The 25,563-nt window shown below is 34.6% G+C and overlaps 1 protein-coding gene across 12 annotated transcripts in view; it reads right to left on the bottom strand.

Annotated features, from left to right (window-relative positions):
- Btrc (beta-transducin repeat containing E3 ubiquitin protein ligase) overlaps positions 1–25,563 on the bottom strand; it is a 181,089-nt gene that overhangs the window by 49,513 nt on the left and 106,013 nt on the right. For 8 of the 12 annotated variants that reach the window (XM_047552922.1, XM_047552924.1, XM_047552925.1 and 5 more), the window contains one exon: positions 16,922–17,011. In XM_047552922.1, the coding sequence (XP_047408878.1) occupies positions 16,922–17,011 (90 nt within the window). Of the gene's footprint in view, positions 1–3,061; positions 3,183–16,921; positions 17,012–19,747; positions 19,766–23,207; positions 23,303–25,563 lie in introns of those variants that run through there. The other 4 variants (XM_047552932.1, XM_047552933.1, XM_047552929.1 and 1 more) reach the window with 3 other exon arrangements.

The following is a 25,563-nucleotide window of genomic DNA, read 5'->3' as shown; positions in this document are numbered from 1 at the left end:
CAAAGATTTATTATCAAGATTATAGTGGTTGTGATCAGATGATTACTGTTCTATCAGCTTAATTTTCATCATCACGGCCTAGTCTACTTTAGAAACTGTTTTCTTCCAGATTTCAAGAGCCATCAAGTACCCTCAAGGTTAGAGTGGCATATTAGCTATCATAGTAAATAAAGAATATGGACAAGAACTGTGTTCAATTTCCATTTGAAATAATTAAGTTTCACTGGAGTTACAAGGTACAATTTGTGGCTTCAGTTTCCATCAGCTTCCAGTGATAGAAATCTAGTAGGCCTACATTATAAGTTTATAGAAGTGGGCTGATTCAGAATATAAATGAACTAGGATGGTAGCAGTGAGAATGGGGGTTAGGGAAGATATTCTTAAGAATAATACCAGGGGGCTGGGGTTGTGGCTTAGCTGTAGAGCGCTCACCTGGCACATGTGAGGCACTGGGTTCGATCCTCGGCACTACATAAAAATAAATAAATAAAATAAAGGTATCGTTTCCACCTACAACTTTTAAAAAGAATAATAATAGGGCTGGGGATATAGCTCAGTTGGTAGAGTGCTTGCCTCACATGCACAAGGCCTTAGGTTCAATCCCTAGCACCAAAAAAAAAAAAACAAAACCAAGGAACCAGAGCATTCTTAAGGAGGAAACAAAAGAATTATTATAAAGGTAGTCCTGCACAGTATCAGACAAGCCCAGGATCAAGACCTGTGTTGGCCACATACAAACTCATAGGCCTGAGCAAGCTAGTAACCCTCTTTAAGGTTTGACGTTCCACTGCCCCCTAAAGAGATTAATATCACTTATTTTCTAGGGTTGTTATAAGAAATAATACATGTAAAAAGTGCTGACAGCAGGGTCTAACACATAAATTAGCTAAAGGTAGATGTCATTTTCTAGTACCAAGAAACTACCTCAACAATTAAGACTGTATCAGGATCTTCCCACCAAACTGGAGTTTGAAATGAAACTTCATGCCAAATTCCCTACCATATGGTAGTATGGATTGGAATACTTTACAGATATGCTAACATGTATAGCCACCATTAACTAAAGAAGTTGAGGACAGAAGTAAGAAACAAAGAAAGAAAACATAAGATAAGTTTCATATTATAAAAGCTCTGGGCAAAATTAGAGGAAACTACAATTTAGGACAAATTTTGTGTGTGTATGTGTATATATGTGTGTGTTGGGTGTACAGGGTTCTCTCTCTCTCTCTCTCTTCATACATATTTCAATATATTTAAGAAAACATATACTGAGAACATTCCACATTTGAGTGCTATATTAGATAATGCCAAAGTGACCTAGGAAATAAATACTGACAAGCTGATTCTAAGATCTATTTGGAAATGCAAATCTTGAAGAGAAACAACACATCTGCAGGATTTACTACAAGAGTTCAAGATTTTGATAAAGATCCATATATATAATATGGTCCTGTAATTTATGACAAAGGCAACAATCCAGTATAGTGGGGAATACACATTTCAGTAAATGGTGCTAGGTCAAGTAGAAATTACACTGAAAAAAAGAAAAGAATCCTAACCTCTACCTCAAACCATATACAAAATTAAAATGGACTGTAGATCTAAATATGGAAAATAGAATAATAAAAATTTTAGAAAATATAAGAAAATATCTTCATGTCATTGGGGTAGGCATAGTCATAAGTAGAATGCAAAAATACTAACAATATAAGGCAAACATTAATAAATCAGATTCTATAAAAATTCTCATCAATAAACATCATTTACAAAGTGAAAAAGCAAGTCACAAAGAGGGAAAATATATCCATGTCTACATCACACAAAGGACTTATATCCACAATTTATAAAGAACTCTCACAAATCCTTAAGAATATCTAAAACCCCCAAGAAAAATGGACAAGATATTTTAACATGCAGTTTACATCCAAGAGGCTAATCAACATCAATGAGAATAAAGAAATTACAATTCTGTACAATAATATGAATAGCTCTTAAAAATATTAAGCCCATGAAGCCAGACAGAAGAGGGTACAAACTGTAATGTTTTCATTTACATGAAGCTCAAAACAGCCAAAAGTCATATATGGTGTTAGAATTGAGGATAATGGTTAGCCTTGGAAGAGCAGTGACTTAAAGAGGCAGGAGTGGGTTCGGGTAATAATTTTTTTTCTTTTAAAATTTTTAAAATAATCTTTTTTTTTAATTTGAATGGTGGCTATTCTATACAGGTGTGTTCATGTTGTAACAATTCATTGAGTAAATTCAGAATCTCCTGAACACTGTGCTAGGAAATGATTATATTCATACAAAAGGAAATAAGGGTGAATAAACTCCCGTTTGGTTGCAAATAGATTGTCCTAAGCCTTATTTTCTGACATAGAGGAAACACAGTTTTCTAATAAAACAATTTAAATTTTTGCCAGGAAAGAGCCTGAGCTTCTTTTCTTCACTTGCAACCCTATGGCCACATAGAGACAATTATTCCCACAAGCCACTACTCTGAACAAGGTTAGAGCTCCCTCTAGCACTTTTAACTAAGGAAACACCGCAGGCCCTTACAGAGCTGACACAGTTTGGTGCTGCCCACGGTTAAATGCAATATGGCGATTTTTATTTTTAATTTGCTTTAATTGTTGCTATGATATGAATAATTAATAGGCTGCCTAAGCCAGTTTTGTAAAGTTCACAGTAAAAAGAAAGCCAGGAGAGAAATATCTACTTAGAAAGAAGGCTTAAAAATGGTTATAACTGCTATAATATTAGAGAATTCAGAATATTTATTCATGATTTGTGGCAACATTATGTTCCACCAACAAAAAAACATGCTACTAAAAGCACTATCTACTAAAAAAATCTTCCAAGTTCCATCTATTTTCCTCTTCATGGCTACATAACCACTGTACCTACAGTACTATATAAGAGCAAAGTAGGTCAGTATTAGGAGAACCTTGCTCTTTGGTGGAAGAGAATAGGAAGGTTTGGCTGTAAACACTTAACCTAGTTCCATCCATTCTAAAACAAGTATTTGTTAGCATTAAATAACCCCCTGGACAATACAGACCTATTCAACTTGAAGCCTGTATTCTTTTCCCATGTTTGTAAACTCCTTTCTCCACCGACACCTCAGCCACTGGAACTTAGGATATCAATGCCTCCATTCAACAATGTCTACTCACATTTGCCTATAACCAGAAAGTACAATTTAGATATCATATTGTAATCCTACACAATCCACACAGAATTTGAGCAGGTGCTAAAAGTTCAATGATTAAAATACACACAACCACTCTGGGAATGCAGCCAGAAATAAATGGGGTTTTATTTTTCATTGCTGGATTTCAAATATTCCCACCCACTCTGAAAGGGACATTGCTTGTCTCAACACTTGTTAAAACCAGCACACATATAAAACCAGCTAACTAATTTCTTGACTCAAAGAAGGAGAATAAGAGAAAAGTATTCAGAATTCTACATTCTCAAGATTAAGAAATTATTTTTGAGTTATAATATGAAGGAAATATTTTATTAACTTTTTTAAGCATATGGAGCACTCAAAAAGTTATGTCCATAATTAAAGGAAGCTTCAGCAATTTTCAAAGGAAATTCTTATCATTTTGTTTTTCAGGATTAGAAATGAAGATGTGAACAAGTCAGTATAATTTCCTTTCTTATTCTCTGGGTATGGACAAGCACTTTCTGCCAAAGACAGTATATCACAGACATCAGTTCTGGTTCTTTCCTGCACATATTACAAAGCCAAGATGCCAATTCACCATCTTAGTTCCGTTTTGCATTATATCTGCTGGTCACATTTAACATGGACACACTCATTCCAAGAGCAGCTCAAATGAGGAGTAAAATATCATTTGAAAATAGTTATTCATTAACCTACTGAGAGCCTCAATCATGAGTTGTGCTCTTCCTAAGACAGGATTTGCTGCAGCTTCTCATTCAATTCACCTAGTATCTGTTGGGAGTTGTACATCATGAACTAGAACAAGAATGACAGGTCTAAATTAACACAACAAGAAAGTGATTGGATGCTGCTTCTTGCTTTCTCCATTTCACTCTCTTTTGAGGCATCCAAAGGCTTCAGAACCCTGGCGTTAATTAAGCAACAGTTTTATTACACACGATCAAAGTCTGAAAAGAAAACCCTAACAGACAGCAAGAGGAGATTACCAAGTTCAACGAACAATTATACTTTTTGTTGTTGCTAATTGAGGTATTTTTAATTTTTATTGTCTCATGTAGGACGCTGGAAAGAAAAATACTATGAATGTAAGAGAAGAAAAACGAACCCAAAATGTTATTACTGAATGGTGATTTTACACAACCAAATAACATACTTTTGAGATTTCCAAATCCTGGCTAATTGGTAGTGAATTGTTCACATTTAATACATACCACAGAGAATGTTTTAGGTAATCCTCCTATTTGGCATCCTAATTTCTATGTATTAAAATTCATAAACAGTGGTTGAAAGCATAGGGCTTTGAGCCAGACTGTCTGGGCTCAAATTTCAGTTCTGCATCGTACTGTATGACTTTGGGCAAGTTGCTTGATATGAGTTTTAGCTTATTCATATGTAAAATGGGGTTATATGAAGTGCAAATGTATTTCAAACTTCTAACTCAATGTCTGGTACGCTATAAACGTTCAATAAATAATGGTGCAAAAAGGTTATCAAATTTAATGACACAATCTCTGGATTTCAGTACTTTAAAAAACATATTTCACCACTTGTAAACCCAGCAACCCAGGAGGCTGAGGCAGGAGAATCGCAAGTTCAAGGCCAGCCTGGGCAACTTAGTAAAACCCTGTCCCAAAATTAAAAAAGTAAAAAGGCTTGGGTATGCAGCTCAGTGATAGAATGATGCCCTGGGTTTAAATCCCCAGTACCACAAATAAACAAAACGTATTTCACAATTTTTTGTTTGAAGTTAGACTCAATAAATATGGGAATCTACTTTGTACAAGTGAAAATTAATCCCATAAGAACTCTACAATGAGACAATTTACTTTTTTTTTTTGAGACAACTTACTTTTACATATAATTTGTCTTTTATAAATAACATTTTCAATTGTGGGAAAGCAGGGAGTAATTAATAATCAGAATCTCTAACTTTTGATATTTTAAGAATATTAAATAATAGTATTAATTTGCAATCAATAGCAACCTAAACAGTTGACTAAAAATATAGCCACATGAAACTCCCACTTACTTCCCCTTACTGTATGTTTTGTTAAAATGTTGAGAAAGTGGCTCCTACAGTGCCCTAGGTTAGATAAATTTCTTTACTCAAATTTATATTACTCAGTATTCAAACCTTTGAAAAGAATACCATATCCAGAAAACTACCTCTGCAAATGGAATCTACTGCAATCTGAATACCTGTGGTATCTATATCTAATCTATCTTTTGGAACAAAATATTTTTAAAAAGCTGTATTTCATAGATTTAATAAATTTCAGAAACCACATCTTCTTTTATTATCCAGAGAAAAAGTTAAGGAAAGTTCCTCCAAACTATCAATGTTAAAGTCTAAAAATGAAACTATTAATTCTACAAAAAAAATAAATATAAAACAAGATATAAGGAAACTGATTTTAAGTTCCCTAATTAAATTATCAGGCTTATAATAACTCTAATCAAAAGAGTAAGAGAAAAAATACAAACGAAAAATTAACCTCACACATAGATGTAAATAAAGCCACTCTTTAGGTTGCCCATTAATCCACAAGTGGCATATTCATCTTATTTACAGTATTATACCCCCTGCCATGATATTCCATTACAGAGTCACGCTACAGACTCCATAGTTAACACTGTAGGAACCATTTCTTTTTAAACATAGTTTTCTTTCTATAGTTCCCTTTTGGCTTGTTCCCAGGTTTAAAAAAAAAAAAGTCTGTATACTTAAATTTCTTACTCTTAGATATTTCTAGAAAATGTCGATTTTGTTAAAGAAGTGATAATTGTTCATTCTTCTAGAAATATTTTAACATTCCTATTTGTCATAGCCTTAGTTGCTCCATGTGAGCAAGTACTTCTTTACTTGTCTGAAAATTTATGACACTATCTTTCCACTAGAGAATATCCAGGAAGTTAAAAAAAATACAGTAGTATTCATGTTTGTTTGTTTCCATTTGCCTTTCATGAACCTATTTCTTCTTAATCATTCATCCCTGTCCCAAGTTTCCTCTCTGGGACAGGATTTCAAGGTCCATCTAAACCCTGAACCTTAATCCTGTCTTCATAATCACCAAACCATCTAGAAGTATGAAGAAAAATATAAAAATATTTACTGAAGGGTAATCAGATAGACTTGGGCTTTGAAGATTTAAGAGATACTGTTTTTAACTGACAGAATTAATAAAGTCTAAGTAGAAAAAAACATTTTTTTTGTTATGAAAGGACTCAATGCGTGCTTACACTGCCAATCCTGACACACAAAAGGATGATATCTGTTTTCCAAAATGAAGTTAAAAATAATTACTAAGGAATAAGTCACCACCTTGAAAGGTTATCTAATAATGTCCCATTCATTTTATAAGCAGAATAATTAATATCGAGTCATCAAGTCATCTTAGATACTTTAAAGACATGTATACTGTTTCTCATGTAAGTGATTATTATTGAATAAGCATTGAAAGATATATAGAATTATTGGCTGGTTAACTTAGAAAAGAGATAGTTGTTTTTTAAATACAGGCGAGTTCAACCTGAACAAGATTATTTTATAAGCAGTAAAAGTGTGAGAGGTAGGGGGAAGATAAGGAAATAACACTTGTTAGATGTCAAAAGTGCTACATCAAAAGGAACAAAGCTATAGATGCAACATAATGGTGGGGGCAGGGGCAAGTGGACTGGTAGGAGAAATGCATGGGGCCTCCAAATATTTCTGAAGGGCAATCTGGTAAGGACTCTGAAGTCAGAAAGATCTGGATTCAAAAACTGACGGTACAACTTAAAGATTATGAAAACTTAGGGAAAGGTTTAACGTCTCTAAGCTTTAGGTTCTTCATTTATAAACTAGGGGTAATAGCCATCTCATTAGGTTCACATGAGTATTGAAATAGCTAACACATAACTGAGCACTATAGGGCTAAAACACAGGGACTCAATAAATTTTACTGTATCTCCTCCTCAAACTTTTGAGTAGCACAAAACTAAAAGTAAGAAGAAAAAAAATAGTTAAATGTCTCCCATGAGACATGAGAAAGAAAATGGACATTTAAAAATCTTTGTATGGAATCATATCCTAAAATAAAAAATGGGGGAGAGAGAAAAGGGAAGAAAAACTTAGAAAGGATTATAACAGCTTCACAGATTCAACTGGTTCTGAATATAAAATTTTTAAATAAAGGTATACTGGGTGAGCTTCAAAGGACCAATAACATTTTCTCTAAGGTGACCCAATGGTTTACTTTGGGATTAGTTGAATTTAAGGTGACTTGGCAATTTAGCTCTATCAGGAAATTAAAAGGGAGTTGTTGATTATTCAGACAGTTGAACATTTCTGAGTACTGGTATAAACAAATAAATATGCACTAAAAAATGGGCCCTCTTTTTAACATTGATCATAAGCAAAACTTTCTGGAAAAACATTCTAATGACAGGAACAAATATTGGCAAGGATCACTAAATTAGACAGAGCTCCTGACTCTTAGGAAAGAGGGAAAACATAATTTTATTTTTGTAGGAACATGGTATAGAGTGGAAGAGTGATTTAAATTCATAGCTTATTTGCCTTACAAACTGAAGTCACAACATAAGAATAAAATTTTATATGTATAGATCCTGAGCTCATGGGTACTGAAATGTTCAAAAGGAAGGCTCAGGTTTCACAAGCTTTGTAAGTGATCTTTTTACACCGTCTGACTAAGAACATACTTATTCATGGAGAGCTTAAAAGCCCAGGTTTCTGGAACTGAAAAACTAGCAGAGGAAAGAATGTTTACACTCATGAACAGCCACAAAAACCTATAACAATTCTAAGAATAAAATCTCTCTGCTAGATTAAGGTATAATAAAAAAGCATACTGCAAAATTCTAACAATGGGCTTTAAAATATTAATATGCACAGCAGCACCAGTATATTGGAAGTGTACGTTGGAGGGAGTAGACACTAGTACCATGTCACTGATCCTAAGATACTGATCCATACAAGTCTATGTGAATGTTTTCAGGGAAAGCTCACTATTGGTTTCAAAAAATAAAAACTCTGCTCTGACAAAATCCCAAACTGTATTAAGGTGTTTTTTGAGGGGAGTAGAGAGAAGGTACTAGAAGGAAGTGAGAAGCTTTTGTTTTGTGAATTTTGCATGGAGGCATATTAGAGACTTAAGTTTCTCTTAAGTCAGTTGCAGGGCTAGAGAATTATACATATTATGATGGATTCAATCTACATTAGTCATAAATATGATGAAAGAAGTCCTATTAACTATGATGAGAAAAGATTGCCTTATACCTAACCTAAATATTTCATATTACACTTTTGGCTCTTTCCTAATAATTCTGTACTCAGATGGGTACCTGTTAACTAGCTTTTATGTATTAATATTTAAATAAATGCTTAAATAACTTAATATCAAGAAAAAAATCTATTTTATATGTCTTTGGAACACATCTTTATTTTTATTTTTTATTTTTTGGTACTGGGGATTGAACCCAGGGGCGCTTAACTACTGAGCCATATCCCCAGCCAATTTTTGTACTTTATTTAGAGATAGGGTCTCACTGAGTTGCTCAGGGACTCGTTAAGTTGCTGAGGTTGGTTTTGAACTCGTGATCCTCCTGCCTCAGTCTCCCAAGTCACTGGGATTACAGGCATGTGCCACTGTGCCTGGTTAGAGCACATCTTAATTTATTTACATCGCTAACATTATATTTATTACTTTTACAATAAACCACTAAGCTTAAAGTATAAAAATTAACACACTGCAGCAAATCCTGTTGGCATCCTAAAGTTAAGGCCTTCCAAAATGGTCTAGAAAAAAAATGGGCAGATTTCATTCAGAAAATTTAGGATTTTGATTACCAGCACTTTCTTTGGCATTTCTCTGGGTTTTGCATTTTGATTTTTTGAAAATTAGGTAATACTAGGAATTAAATTTTATAAAAGTTCTGCCTTGTCAATCTCCCCCTACCTTATCCCTCCAAAGTAGAGTTTTCCTTGCAAGTAGCATAAGGGTTTTCTGATTTGGAGCCCTTCTGTCACATTGAGTTATTTAGAAGAGAAGCAAAATCTAGGCAGTAAGTTACGGCATAGTTAAATTGTGTTCTTTTCCTGATTCTGTTTGTTTGGAAATCTGCTGTTTGTTTTTATATTTCCTATGCCATTGACTTCTCAGTATTGGGGCTGTGCTATTTCAGTTTATGTAATTGAGAACTGAATATCAATCCAATATGGTATTTATAGGAGGAAGAGGAAAAAAATCTATAAGTCTAAAGGCTGACTCATTCATTTAAAGCTTAGTTATGCTAAAATAGTAACCTTGTTATCATCCCCACAATATCAGAAAAAAGTATAAGGTTATGATCCCTGACAGAAGTCTAGAGTATAGATTATTATATATCAACCATTTTTGTGACATTACTTTGGAAAACGTGGTTATGTTTCTGAAAGTCTATAAAGCAGCTTCTATAATGGAAACACAATGCCTAAATACAGAAAGAAGAGGGCAATATAAAACTCACAGCTTTTTACTTTCCCTTTTCAGAAATTGTGCCTGGCACTGTGCAGCTGTGATACTGCCTTCATTGCACCCTCTATCGTGCCCTCCATTTCCAGTCTTGCTAATTAAAAGGTTGATCACAGAACAACGCTCTTCTCATTAATTTCAGTCCTCCGATTGGGCAGGATCCCTGCTTACCCCACCTGATCTTTTCACACTGTTGAAGTTAATGTGACAGGAGCCCTAAGATGGATTACCTGCTGCCATATTGCCCATCGCCTCCAATCAGGAGCTATCTGTGTAAACTGATTGTTCTAATTTGCTCTCATTATTTTTACAATATCAGGAGAAAATAACGCACACAGCTCACTGTCAAAGCCATGAAAATCAGCCATTAGTTAAACCCAGACACTGAGTGGCTTTATTAGAGGCACTGCAGTTTATTGATGTAGCTCTAGTCAAACAAGGCAGCATTTGCTTCAATAGAAGGAAATGTTTATACTGAAAGTAAATATTTATTGTGATAATACCCACAGCAACAGGATATTTTGAAGAATTCTGTTCTTATATCAGAAGTTTGGTTTTGACACGAATTATATAGCAATGAAGGGGTGGGTTGGAATAAGAAAGTAACCAACATCTGATTCACATTTGGTAGAAGGAAAATCTGACTTAGTTCATATCTGTAAGTATTCTTCGCCTCCTACACCTTGCATATATAAGAAACTCCATTCTGTGACTATAAACACTAACACATAAACAAGGACAACTTTCATTGCCATATAGCAAGAAATATTTTTATAATATAAAAACATTACTACTTAGGAATCAAAATTATTTCTATAATGATCATACAGGTATACTTTTAAAATAAGGTTTTATTCTTTACGGTGTAAGTTTTCAACACGATTGATTTATAATCTTAGTATCACCGATATTCAGAATATTTCAGAATTGAATATAAGCACCGCAGGTAAGCAAACAAACTGGGTTTAAAACCTTTTAGTAGTAAGTGATGCTTTCTTAAAGCAGAACTCTGCAGCAAGGTTTGATATTCAATGAGATAATATCTTTAAAAGATTTGTCCCAGACATGAAGAAAATATATTTTCATGTTATAAAAAATATTAAACTTAGAAGAAAATACATTAAATCTTGGCATTCCTAGGTTTGGCTAAGAACATTTTAGAAAAAGACTGGGTATATCATTTGATGCCTGAACAGCTTTTTAGGAGGTTGAAGAAATAGGGTATAAATAATAGAAACTGATGCTTTTAAATAAAGGAATTTAATCCCCACACTCCCCCACCTTCCCCTCCTTAGTATTAGAAGGAAACATGGCTTCCTCCTGTTTTGTTTCTACACTAAGATTCCTAGGTAATGTGAAGGCAAGAGTATGCCCTTCTTGCTGCTCCCCTTTTAATGGCCACTTTTCTTTCTCCAAGAAATGTGTGCCATGCTTTTCTCCTTAAAATTCCTGCACTAAAAGACTGCACCATACTGCACTCCGCAAAACGTGCTGATGGCGCCAATTACAAGCCCCCAGCCGAATGCTCCAGCCCCACCATTCGGGCAGATTTATGCGGACTCTTGCCGACGTTATTACAAGTCAGAGTTTATTGGGAAATTGTTACATTATGCGGAGTGTCTAACAAATTGCTTATGCTGCTATAATTGGATTACAACAGCCGCTTGCTCCCACCGGTAAGATTAGGCAAGTAGGACTCCTGCCGATCTCTGAGCGTTAGCAGTAATTTATTTGCCTTGCCTCTCTCTTTCCTAACAACATGCCTCTCTCCCTGCCAGCTGTCTGCTGAAAAGGCACAGGCTTGTTCCTTGGCCCTAACAATGCAATTACAGCCCCGCAGATCGCACTGTTTGTGCATTAAGTACAGAGCCAAAACGAGGCGAATTGATCGTTTGACTTTTGGAGAAGCCATGTGATCTCTCTGTGCGGGTGATCCGACATGCATCAGCAGGCAATACTGCAGTCAATTCTTGATGAAGAACTTTCTTCTTTCTCCTTTTCTTAACCTTTCCTTTTATACGGAGGCAGACACTGACTGGGCTTATCTCACGCTAATCTAGATCAATCCACAAAGACTAAGTCGATCTTATTAGCTCCCTGGCTAGACAGAAATGTAGATTCTAGCATCTTGAAGCGCCTCAGTCAAATAGATCAGTGGTTCCCAACAGCTGAACCTCTGCTGCTGCTATCTAAAAAAAGGTTCATAAAGAGTTCACTAGGAAAGAGAAGTTTATAGGAACACTGGCAGTTTTCAAAGGACTGCAGAAAGTTTTAGATTTTGTCAAATAAAACTTTCTGGGAATGACTTTGTTAAAAGCTCTGTCTACATTTAAAGACCATCTAAAGTCAGAAATGAAACCTATGTCCTGCTTTTTGGTGCAGATCAATTCAGCTGCAAGCAGCTCACATCAATGTGCATAAGGAATGTAGCTGGACTTCAGGCTTAGTCAGTTGGGCAAAGTTTTAAACACATTTTGTTAACAACTTTCAGGTTCCCATCTCTTTTCTTGTATATTTAACAAGTGCCAGTAGCAAGGAGACTATGCAAGCAGTTACTCTGAATCTAGGGCACAATTCATTAAGATTCCTGGATTGGGGTCTAGACTTTTTTTTTTTTTTTCCCAATATTACACAGACCAGGATCCCTATTTACAGTTTCCTTAACAATGGCATATGCTACTTTGGGTTCCTGAAGCTGATTACACAACAAATGTGCAGTCAAATCTGCTGATGCATTTTGGTACCCCATGCCTGTGTTCTTAAATATCATGCCCATCTAGAAGGAAGTATATTTTTACATCCTTAATCTGACAAATCCATACTCTTGTCCATAAGAGGAGTCCTTGTTTCTCTTATTAATTGAAATGACCTTGGGAAAGTCACTATTGAATATTTCTCAAACTTCTGTAAACCAATTAACACATTAAATTCATAATGAACATTTAAACATATGGATTCTTTTTTTTTTTCTTTTTCTCCGGCAGTGCTAGGGATTGAACCCTGAACATTTAAACACAAAAGAAAAAAATTTACTTCTAAACTTTATTTTTGCCTTCTTGATAGTGATATGCCTAATATGTAACATGTCGCACTCCAGAGCTTTCCCAACCACACCAGCCTCCATGATACCATTAAATCTTACTGTGCTCCCCGCAAAGCTAATGTGTAGACCTAACAGAGGCGCCTGTGTGAAGAACAGACCATCTGACGCGCTACTTGTGGAACAGTATATTAAAGAAGCCTGTTAACATGTAGTTTAAAACTCAAAGAAACTCTGAACAGCTGAAATGCCTTATAAATAGCACAGACCCAGAGGAAGTGCAAACGTCTGCATTGTGAATTGTAGATCTTAATTACCGACCAATGGCTGGTACAGCAAGTAGCACGGAAAAAAAAGTGAAACAGTTGCACTGTTCATGGTTGGCAATAATTCTTCAGGAAAATATTTACTATCAATCAGGTTATAGAAAAGGGACTCTGTGCTCGTAAAACAGCACGTTGCTTCTCATACCAGGACCATTTGCTTCAGCATAATCTGAATTTAAACAGCTTGTTCCTGCGGATATAATTTTGGAAATAAATAAAACAAGTCTTCTATCAAAATCTGGAGTGAGTGGAAAGGAACATCACATTTTTCTGTCTCAGTCAGTTTCAAACAGATTATTAGTCTCAAGCAAAACAACAACAAACAACAACAACAAAAATACAGATCATTTACACAGGACTGCAGAGGCTCATTTTCAAAATATAAAGAGGCAGAACTTCTATCTGGGTCAAGAATCAAAGTAGATGTATTCAAATAACTAGTTTAACTGTGTGTGTTTGTGATAATGTGTGGGTGTGTAAGGCAAATTTCAAAGAAACCTACAACCAAAAATTTCAATAGTATTTCAATGAATTCAGTAAAGAGATAATATAAAAAATATTCCAGTTTTCCAGTTAGTTTTCCTTACTAATTAAAAACACCATGAAGGTTAACAATTAGGTACAATGTGATTACAGATTTTAAAGCTAAGTTGACAGTCAATAATGACTGTTCATTTAAAACTACAATAAATATAGAGATCATCATGTCCCAAACACAAATCTCATCAACTACAGGGTTATAATCAGGAGAAAGATTTTTGGAAAAAATATAAAAGACATTTCAATGTCTCTATATATTAGCTGAATTGTTATATTGATAAATGACCTCCTCATTCTTATTTTAAAATATTTTGTAGACCTCTTCAAGTTAAAGATTTAGAAGATCACTGTCAGCCAAGGGTGGCTTAGTTTGTCTTACAGATGTCTTCTTATATTCTAAAAGAACTATAGGTGCCCTCTTTATAGAGTTACAGTAAGACTAAGATTTCTGGCAAAGAAGATATTTTACAATAAATTAATGGAGTTTGAATATAATCTTTCTGCTTTTAAGGAAATAACTGGCCTTAAAGTCTTCTCTAAAACTCACATAAACAACATTCAGTAATAAAGTTCTAGACTATAATTGGAATTTCTACCCAAACCAAATCACTCTGATTAGAATTCAGTGGGTTTTTTTTTTTTTTTTTTGGGCCGGGGAGTGGTTTGGTTTTAGTTTGGATTTTTTAAATAACTTATTTTTTACAAATTAATATGTGCATTAGAATTCAGTTGTTTTGAACTTATGGACAAACAGGGGTGGTATCACTGTTATCATGTGGAAATGGTTGGACATTCAGATCACATTGGAGCACAATCTGAATCAATAATAGACACTTATATCAAGTGAAAAAACAAAACTAACAAGAAACATAGCAGTCACATCAAAGTAGCAGATAAAAATATTCAGTTAAGGGCAAAAGGTGGAAGAACAGAAAATAGGGACCAAGCTTGCAGACCTACAAAAATATTGGCAAGTCATCCTCTTTCAAAGGTCAAGCAACAAATGAAGTCAACAGAAATATTATGAAATCACGAGACACATACAACATATGTAAACAAAAGGAAACTTTCTCACTATTCCCATGCTATTGTACTTCATTGGAGGTTTGTTGTGATAAACATATTTTTTCAGCTACATGTTTTTATTTGTCATTGATCAACTGATTATTTGGCTCAAATACAAGCAATGAACTAGAAGACAGGTTGTGGGCCAAGAGAAAGAACTAGTTGGTTGACAATATGAAATTAAGAGAAATTATTGAATTAGAGTATTTAAAGGGATAACAGAAGGAAATAGGTGTCAGAGTAATGTTAAAATGAGAATAGAATGAGACGGTCACTATCTGGGAGCAAGTAAAAACAGACTGTGAGCAGCAATGAGCAAACTTACTTCCTCATCCAAGAGCATGGAAGAAATTATGCCATTATTGTCACGGGCCAAAAGATTTCTAACTATGCAACCTGAGAAGTAGAGGGCGTGGAGAGAACAAACAAACCCCACATCATACAGATATACACCAACATAACTATGTAGCCTAAGAAATCCTGGCTTACAAAGTATGGGGAAAACAAAGGAACAGATGCTCATTTGGCCAGCTCTCAATGAAAGTCATTAAAACTGTTACTCTGTTCATACTAAGATTTTGCCTTGTTTTAGTCATCTTGTGATGAAAGTGAGAGCAGTATGGCCACATCGGAGAAAGATTAACAATAATTGCATCCCTGTATACACAAGTGCTGGATAAAAAACAGGGTCAATTAGCACTTGCTAGTTATGAATAAATGATTGAAAAAAATAAATATATGCAATTTATAATAATTTTATAGCAAATTATTAAGACATTTGAATTTAAGCACATAACTGATGAACACTGTTTTTTGTAACCATAATAATAAATATTTGCATTTCTTATATGGATTATTCCAATGGTAATATTTTATACAATACATTTTCAGTTGATAAAATAGGCTCAGAGATGAAGAACAGAGCCTTTATAAAAAGGCTTAGGGGGAGAGAGACAGAGAGCATGAGAAAAAGAGAGAAGCAGAAAGAGCATGAGAGAAACACACACCACAAAAAACTTTGCCTAATCCCTTCCATTATGTGAGGATACAGCAAAAAGGTTCCATTTATAAAGCAGAGTGAACCCTCACTAGACAACAAATCTACTGGTACCTTGATCTTGGACTTCCTAGCTTCTAAAACTATAAAAAAATAAACTACTGTTATTTAAAAGCTACCCAAGTTTATGATATTTTGTTATAGCAGTCCTGAAAGGACTAAGACAGCTATCCTTTGGATTTGTAGTAAAGATGGAGACTAGTTCTGTCTAAAGAGTAAAAGTAAGTATTGAGGGTCTACATGTATCCAAATAAACTTAGGATAGCTGTAACAACAACAATCCCTAAGTGATTACAAGGCATTATTATTATTATTATTATATTATTATTATTATTTTTTTTTTTTTTGGCACGGTACTGAGGATTGGACCCAGGGCCTTGTGCTTGCAAAGCAAATACTCTACCAACTGAGTTATATACCCACCCCATAAGGCATTATTTTTGCAGATAAGTAAAATACAAGTCTAGAAACAGAGACCATTCTGAATATTAATTACTCCTAGGAAAATAAAAATAATTGACACTTGGATTTAAGTCAAAGTTCCTGAGTAATTAAGATATGTGGAAAATCTGAGTACCGGTTGACAGGGAAAGCTTCAGATCTCTTAACACTTATGATTATTTTCTATATAGGCTACAGCTATGGCACATATTTATATGAAAGAGGTAGCCCATATGCATGACTAAATCCACTTGTCCACTCAGATCAAGATTGTCATAAGCAGCGTTTTTAACATTAGTCACTCAAAATATAAAAATAGTGACATATATTGGGTTTTCTATTGCATATTTCACATTCTTAGCAATGATGTTCTTTATACTGGTTTTTTTTTTTTTAATTTTGGGTACTCATACTTAATTGCATTTAAAATTACGAGGAACTTATAAAAATAATTCCATGCTATCTCATACTCTCACTGATCCGTGATAATCTATAACTAGTATCAACCCAACCTATGAATCAGGTCTGAGTCTGAGCAGAATACATAAAAGAGTGTGTTACAATTAAAAAGAGGTGAAAAACCCAACCTCAATCTCCTCTGGATAAAATGATGTTTATTTCTATTCTTTTTTAAAATATATAAGCCTATGTAAGTCTTTAGTAGCCATTATTGAGTTAAAATGCCTGTAGACATAGTATTGTTATGATGCGGTATAGTAAGTATCGGTGAGTATTGTTACTTACTTTGGCCACACAATTTTCAGTCTTCATAGCAGTACTTGCTAGACATACTGTTTCTTGGTTTAAGCAGAGTCTGGCACAGTTGTTATAAGTCTATAAAGAGAAAAAAATCAGTTTTTAAAATTGAAATGTTACCATATACAGTTGTCAGATTCTGCTCTATTTCTCAAAATCAACATACCAATAGATTTATTCATAAATTTCAGACTTATGGGAGCTGAGGAACAGGGTAAAGAAATAGACACAAAGTGAAAGTCCACAAAAGTCAACAATGTGACTATGAACAGGTATGTGAGGGGCAGTGGCTTCATTGTGGGTACTGAAAGGTGGTAATAATGGTTATGTAGCATCTTTTAAATGCAAAATTTAAGAACTTGGTATGTTTAAAACAATAACTAGTCTAAGATAAATCTTTAAAAAGCATCAAGACCTGAAGAACAGGTTTGATCCCTAGCACTACAAATACACAAACAAACAATAACACAAATCTTCAGGAGCAAGAGGATGTGTTTCTTATTTAGAATAACAGATTAAAATTTTCTTTGAAATATCCAAAAAATAATTTAGAGAGATTCAATCTTATATCTTACATCTGGTAGCCTGTTTAGGAGATGAGATAAAACAGAATGAACTATAAAAAATAAATTAAAATAGACTAAAAACATTGGTTATACCATAGTCATACTTTATGGCCAGCAAACTCATTATTAATAATTAGCCAATAATTAGGTTTACTTTTACTTCAGTTTTTACTGATGATATAAATCATGGTTCTCAAACTTCCACGTGCATCAGAATCATATGGAGCATTGCTAAATACAAATTGCTAAGTCACCTCCCCAGAGTTTCTGAGAATTTTCATGTGTAACAGGTCCCCAGTTGATATAATGCTGCCGGTCTTGAGAATTGTCTCAGAAAAACAGTAGAACAAATGTTCATGTTGAAATTAAGGGAGAAAATCTTAAGTAATAGAAAAATCTCTTATAGCACAATAAGATCCATTAAAAAACTTTTTAAGATATTTTAAGTTTACAGAATAGCTACAAATAAAGAGTTCCTATATACCTTTTGCCAGTTCTTCCTTTGTTCATGTCTTATAGAACAATTATCAAAATAGAAACTAATTTAGTACTATATAAAGTGCAGTCCTTATTCAAATTTCAATAGTTTTCCATTCAAGTTCTCTTTCTGTTCAGGGTTAATTCAGGAACCCCCGTTGTATTATTTCTCATGCCTCCTTAATCTCCTCTAATTTGGGACAATTTCTCTTCCCTTGTCTTTTATAACTCTTGACACTTTTTGTTTTAAAGTTTTTTAAAAAAACTTTTTAGTTGTAGATGGACTTAATACCTTTATTTTATTTATTTATTTTTATGTGGTGCTGAGGATCAAACTCAGTGCCTCACACATGCTAGGCAAGTGCTGTATCCCTGAGCCACAACCCCAGCCCTGACTCTGACACTTCTGAAAAGAACTGACCAGTTAATCGATAGGATTTTCCCTCAATCTGAGTTTTCTCATGATCAGACTGAGGTTATCAAGGAGGATACTTCAAAGGTGATGTACCCTTCTTATTGATCAAATCAGAAGATATGTTGGTAAATCTTTCTGGTGATGTTAACTTGATCACTTGGCTATGGTCATGTCTGCAAAGACTATCCATTGTAAACTTAGTATTTGTCCTGCAGAAATTACTAAATATATCAGGAAAATATTTTGGGAAATATTACGTAAATATTCTGTTTCTACATCAACTTTTGTCTGTTCATTCTAGTATCCACTGGTGAATCTTGCCTATGGTAATTTTTTACTGTGATGTTCTAGTGGTAAATGTTTAAATGTCTCTTTCCTTCCACATTTATTCATCGGAATTCTATAAGGAAGAGTTGTAATGTCTCCTGCCATTTATTTGTTTATTCACTTCATTATTATCAACTTGGACACATAGATACTTAAAAGTCTGCATTTATCATTCTTTGGAAAGAATAGAGGAAGATAAAATAATTTTTTTTTTTTTTAATGGAGGAAAATTAGCCAAGCAAGATAGCATCTGCCTTACTTCCTGCCTTCCGGCAGGAGGATTGTGGGTTGGAAGAAAACCTCAGCAGCTTAGCAAGACCCTCAGCAACTTGCAAGACCCTGCCTCAAATAAAAATAAAACTGCCCCTGGGTTCAATCTCCAGTATAAGAAAGGAAAAAAAAAAAGAGATTACTGGAAATATATAGCTCCCATCAATATTATAAAATTAGTTTTACTTTTAAGCAAATATTTTATTCTTATATCATTTAAGTTAAAATTACTTCAAGACACATTAAAATAAATTGAGCATCTGAAAATAGTATATAAATAGGGACTAGTGATGTAAATATATTCTGGGCTCAAGGTTCAGTATTTCCTTTGCAGTGCTAATACAACAAACATTAACTGTATATGTGCACATATTTTTTAATGCAACTTACTGTTTTAAAAAGACATTTATGGTGCTGGGGATATAGCTCAGTTGATAGAATGCTTGCCTAACATGCATAAGGCCCTGGGTTCAATCCCCAGCACCACCACCAAAAAAAAAAAAAAAAAAAAAAAAAAGAGACATTTAAGAAGCAATCAGTATGTAGAATAAAATAAAACTTTGAGCTAGAGAGTTCTGGTTACAGTACTGGCAGAAATGTTTCTATTAGATTAATCTTCCCCATATAATAATTACAAACAATGGGAAATATTTTAAAACAATGTAAACACACTGGAGATTGAATCAGAGTAGGGAGAAATTAGGGGAAGGGCAGAGTAGTCTTGAAAGGAACCTCAGTAGGTGAGATGTGCTCACTTACTTTAAAAGCAGACTGGAGTTGGTAAAAGAAAGTACAATGAATCTGAGAACAGATCAGTCAAAATGATAAAAATCTAAAGAGAGAAAGGAAGAAGAAAAAAGAAGTCTCAATCCAATCTCTGGTGATCAAACATGTATAACTGGAGTCTGAGGAGGCGAGAAGAGAATGGAATACCAAAAAGTTATGAAAATAGTATCCAAATATTTCCCAAATTTAGTGAAAACTGTTGGCTTATTGATCTAAGATCAGCAAAACCCAGGGCAGATTAAATACAAAGAAAATACCAGTTTCAAAATCATCAAAAATGCCGAAAAACACTGGGTGTGGGTGATCTCACAGGCTTGGGAGGCTGAGGCAGGAGGACTGCAAGTTCAAAGCCAATCTCAGCAACTCAGGCAAAGCCCTAAACAACTCAGTGAGACCCTGTTTCAAAATAAAACATAAAAATATCTGGGGATGTGGCTCAGTGGATGAGTGCCATCCTAGTACCACGCCTCCTCCCCACAAAAAGCTGAAAAACAGAGTCGAAGAAAAAATCTTGAAAGCAGTCAAATTCTGAAAAAGGATATTATATAAACTAGAGCAAACAATATAAATAATGGCAGGCTTTTCACACCATAAACAGTGAAAAACAGAGGACAAGGGAAATATTTTTCAAAGTGTTGAAAGTGAAACAACAACCGCGAACCAGTTTTTTTTACATTAAAAAAGGGAATAAAAAAAACAGAGAAATCTCGAAGAAATTCTGTAGAGTTTGAATGGAATGAAAAGTATCAATGAGAACCCAGGATCATCAAATACATAGATATAGATGTAAAATAATAATGTTTAAATCTTGGGTTCTAAATACTATTCTTCACTAAAGGGTACCACACATCCCTGGAAAATGATTAATTCTAGGACTGATCACAGAAGATACAAATGAACCTGGAAACAGAATAATAGAGACATACTAAACAGGAACAAAAGCCAGTTAAAGTGCCTTTCAGCCAATCTTGAGCAATTTGAATATGAAAAGATACCAAGAGTCAGTCAAAGTAGCACACGCCTCTAATCCCAGTGGCTGAAGAGTCTGAGGCAGGAGGATCCTAAATTCAAAAGCCAGCCTCAGCAACTTAGTGAGTCCTGAGCAACTTCACAAGACCCTGTCTTAAAATAAAGGGTAACAGAGGACTAGGGATGTGGCTCAGTGGTTAAGCACCCCTGGGGATTCAATTCCCAGTAACCAAGAAAACAGTTATCAAGAGATTACTACCTTGCTGACGATATAGCCCATCTTGTAGGGTGCTTACCTTGCAAGTGGAAGGACCGGGGTTGGATACCCAGCACCGTGCAACAAGACCAAAGAGATTACTACCCTCTGAATATAAAAAGTACGACACATTTGAAGGGCACAGATTGACACTACAACATAATACAAAATAACAAAATTTAATAGCTATGTACTTATTTTTTAAATATTTTTACATGTTGATAGGACCTTTACTTTATTCATTTATTTTTATGTGGTGCTGAGAATCAAACCCAGTGCCTCACACATGCTAGCCAAGTACTCTAACCACTGAGCCACAACCCCAGCCCCTAATAGTTATATACTTATTAAAGAAATTGAAATTGTTATAAAAATATTCCCATATAAATTCAAATAAGTTTTTTGGGTTTTGTTTTGTTTTATTTTATTTTTTTATTTTGATACTGGGGATTGTACCAGGGGTGCTCTACCACTGAGCAACACCCCTGGCCCTTTTTTCACTTGTATTTTGAGACTGGGTCTCACAAATTTGCCAGGCTGGTCTCAAACTTGTGATCCTCCTGCCTCAGCCTCCCAAGTAGCTAAGATTACAGGGTGTGCCACCATGCCCAGTTTAAATAATAAGTTTTAAAAAATCTCTCCAGAGAGAAAACTTCATACCTAAATGGTTTCACTGGCAAATTTTATTATATAAGAGATATAATACCAGGATCATACCCAATGCTTTTATAAGAGGAGGAGGGGAAGACTTCCCAATATAATTCATGATGTCAGCATAACCCTGATACCAAAAACCTGCCAAAGACATCAAAAAAGAAAATTACAGACCAATATCTCAGGAACACAAAAAACATAATTCATGTAATTCACCATATTAATAAAGGGGGAAGTTACATAATAAAGCTTAAATTTAAAAACAGTTTTTCACTAAATTGAACAACTCTTAATAACACCTCAGTAAGGGTGGGGATGTAACTTAGGGTTACAGTGCTAGTTAGCATGTATAAAATTCTGGGTTCAATCCTTGGCACCTCAAGAAACAACAACAAAAAAAAAACTTCACCAAGTTAGGAATAAAAGGTAACTTCTTTAATCATGGGTACCTTAAAAACTTCCAACTAACACAATACTTAATGGTGAAAGACTTAATTAAAACTGGAAAAAAAATGAAAATGTCTTTTTACCATCAATTAAACACACTATATTGGAGATCAAAGTCATTAAAATAAAGCAAGAAAAAGAAAGGCAAATTAAATTGGAAAGAACAAAATTGTCTTTGTTCATAAATGATAGAAAATGAGGTTAATAGTCAAAAATCAATTGTGCTTTCATATTTTAGTAACAGAGAATGAAAAAATTTACAATAGCACTGGAAAACATTAAATACCTAGAAAAAGAACTTTAAAAACTATATGCAAGAAAAGTACACTAAAGCCAGACCTGTAATCCCAGCAACTTGGGAGGCTAAGGAAGAAGGATCAAAGTTCAAGGCCTGCCTCAGCAATTCAGTGAGGACCTAAGCACTGAGTGAGATCCTGTCTCAAAACAAAAAATAAAAAGGGCTGAGGATGTAGCTCAGTGATAATTTGGAGACTGGTCCTTTTTGGGGTGGGGGGCGGATTGATCCCAGGGATGCTTAATTACTGAGCCATATCCCCAGCCCTTTCTTTATTTTATTTAGAGACAGGGTCTCCCTGAGTTGCTTAGGGGCTTGCTAAGTTGCTAAGGCTGGTTTTGAACTTGTCCTCCTGCCTCAGCCTCCCAAGCCGCTAGGACTACAGGCATATACCAACATGCCTAGCTCTCACAGACAGCTTTTATAAGAATTTGCTAGATTGATTCCAAAATTTATTTAAAAATCACAAAGTATCTAGAATAGTCAAATATTAAAAATAAAAACAAATAGAAGATTCTTAATTTGAAGACTTATATAAGGCTGGAATAACTAAAGAGTTAGAAGAGTAGATATTTGGTTCAAAGAAAGATACCTATCATTTGTCTCCCTGCTTTTGTTTTGTTTTTTTTTTTTTTGTATTGGGGATTGAACCCAGGGGCATTTTACCTCTGAACTACATCCCCAGTTCCAGTTCTTTATTTTATTTCACATTTTGAGACAGGGGACTTGCCATTGCTGAGGCTGGCCTCAAACTTATGATCCTCCTGCTCAGCTACCTAAATTGCTAGGATTACAGACATGCACCACTTTACCTAGTTTGTCTTCCTTATCTACAGGAGCCACGGTAGGGGTGAGTCAGGACCTCAGAGGTCACCACCCCACTGCTTTGTCCAGCACAGCATCTTTTCTAGAAGGTTCAGAAATACACAATATTTACAGTTAACTGGTTTTTGCAAATAGCCTAATTCCAGGGGGAAAAGGAAAGTCTATTCAACAACTACACTAAAACATGAAGAAAAGTATGGCACAAATAAGGAATCCCAAACTCGATTAGACAACACATTGAAGAAATGAGAGGAATCACAGATCTAAACACAAAAGGTAAAACAAAACTTCTAGAAGAAAACTTAGAATAATATATTCACAATCATGAGGTAGGCAAAGATTTCAGTGTCCTATCTAAAAGAAAAAACTGCTAGGGTAGACTTCATCCAAAAAATTGCAAATTTCTCAACAAGACACACGATAAGTAAGCAAGTCAAAAGCTGTGAAAAAACATTCAGAACACATATAAATGATAAGAGACTGATATCCAGAATTTAATATATTTGAGTTCTAAAACTCGACAATAAAAGGCAAGTTATGCAATTTTAAAATGGCTAAAAACTTAGATACTTCACAGAAGGAAATACGTGAATAGTCAATAAGCACAATGAAAAAGTACTCAACACATGCTTATCACACTGTCATAGAAAAACATTCCTAACAACTTCATTTATAAAGATAGAAACAGCTCAGGTACCTAACAAAAGAAGAACAGAAAACAAAGTATAGTATATTTATTCAATGGAATAAAATAGTGAGAGATAAACTACTGACATACATAGATGAAATCTCATAAATGTTATAATGTGTAAAATCAAAACTCCAAAAGATGCATGATCCCATTTGTGAAATTCTAGGAAAGGCAAAACTAATCTATAGTAATGCAATGTTAATCTATAGTAATGCAACGTAATCTATAGTAAGCAATGTTTACTGTGGGACAATCCAATGGGAGTAGGGAAACTGTTGGGAATTTTCTTGGTTAAAGAAAATGTTAATACAGCTTAACTGGGCTGGTGGGTTACATAGGTATCAAGAATTCACTGACAGACAATGAATATCTGTATAATTCGCCATATGAAATTTGCAATAAAAATATAACAGTATTGCAGATAACATTTTAGGGGAAATACCCATGGAGGGCTGAACTTGTAGACCAGTGGGTATAGTGGGCTTAGCATGTGCAAGTCCCTGAGTTCAAAGCCTGGCGTACACACCACAATTTTTTTCCAAAGTTACAAAGATAGAAAAATTATTTATTTTTCTTCAAAATTATTCTCTTTCTCCTTCATGTATCAGCATAACATGCTTAGGGGGAAATGAGATACATTCCTGTCCTGAGAGTTTCTAGATTAGGGGTGGCTAGTGAGATAGGCTTTTATTTTCTGAAAACTTGTCTGTAAAATGGGTATACGACCTTCATCTCCCAAGGAAGTTTTTCAGATCAGTAAATTAAACTTGTCACAGTCCTTCTGAACAACCTGGAATATAAAGGTTAAAGCCAAAATATTTTACTATGATAATATTTATTCCAGTTTGAAATCAAACTAGTGAATACAATAGCTGCAGGCAAGATAGGTCCGGTCTTCATGCAGCATCTGAAAAGGTAGCTTCATGCTGAACCAGAGGCAGGGTTTTGCGTTGGAGTACTTTAATACGTTTTTATATTGCATATAAAGCACATAAGCATAACCAGTAAGATGCCTCGCTGAAAACTACCTTCTGTGTGAAAGCAGGCTGTAATTCTGAACAAGTTTTCAATTTTCACACTGCTGCTATGGTAAAAACATTTTAAAGAGTTTAATTTTTTACAATGGATTCAATGACATAAGGATTATCTAACAAAGTAATGGCTAATCAATAGAAGGTTTAGTTGTCAGGTGAAACATATAACACACTAAAAGGGATTGATTGCCAGGCTTCTCCTTATTTACTAGAAGGTATATATTTAAAATGACACAAACTTGTTACCATGCCTGCATTCTTTTAACCTTGCAAAAAGCTGCTTAAGAAATCTGTTCAACAGCCCTATAGCAAAACAAGATATAGTATAATGAAAATGGCTAGCAATTGGGGGGCTGGGAGGAGCAGGAATCTTCAGATATAGAGCAACATCAAATCATGTCCTGAGCAAGAATACAGGATAGAAAAAGCAAACTACAAAGTGACAACTACGGAAGCTGGAACTGGCTTTAAAAATACCCTAAAGATGTTACCAAATCTGGTTGAAGAGATGCAAAGCTGTATCTGATCTCATTCTATGTTGTTCTTAGGGCAGATTTTTTAGGACTGATGCTGCTGGGTGCAATAGGCTCCCCCTTTCTCCCCTTTTCTTCTTCTTTT

Source organism: Sciurus carolinensis, chromosome 5 (assembly GCF_902686445.1).
Source record: "Sciurus carolinensis chromosome 5, mSciCar1.2, whole genome shotgun sequence".
NCBI classification, from domain to species: domain Eukaryota; kingdom Metazoa; phylum Chordata; class Mammalia; order Rodentia; family Sciuridae; genus Sciurus; species Sciurus carolinensis.
Note: the sequence above shows the minus strand (reverse complement) of the source record. Positions and strands in the feature narration are given on the sequence as shown.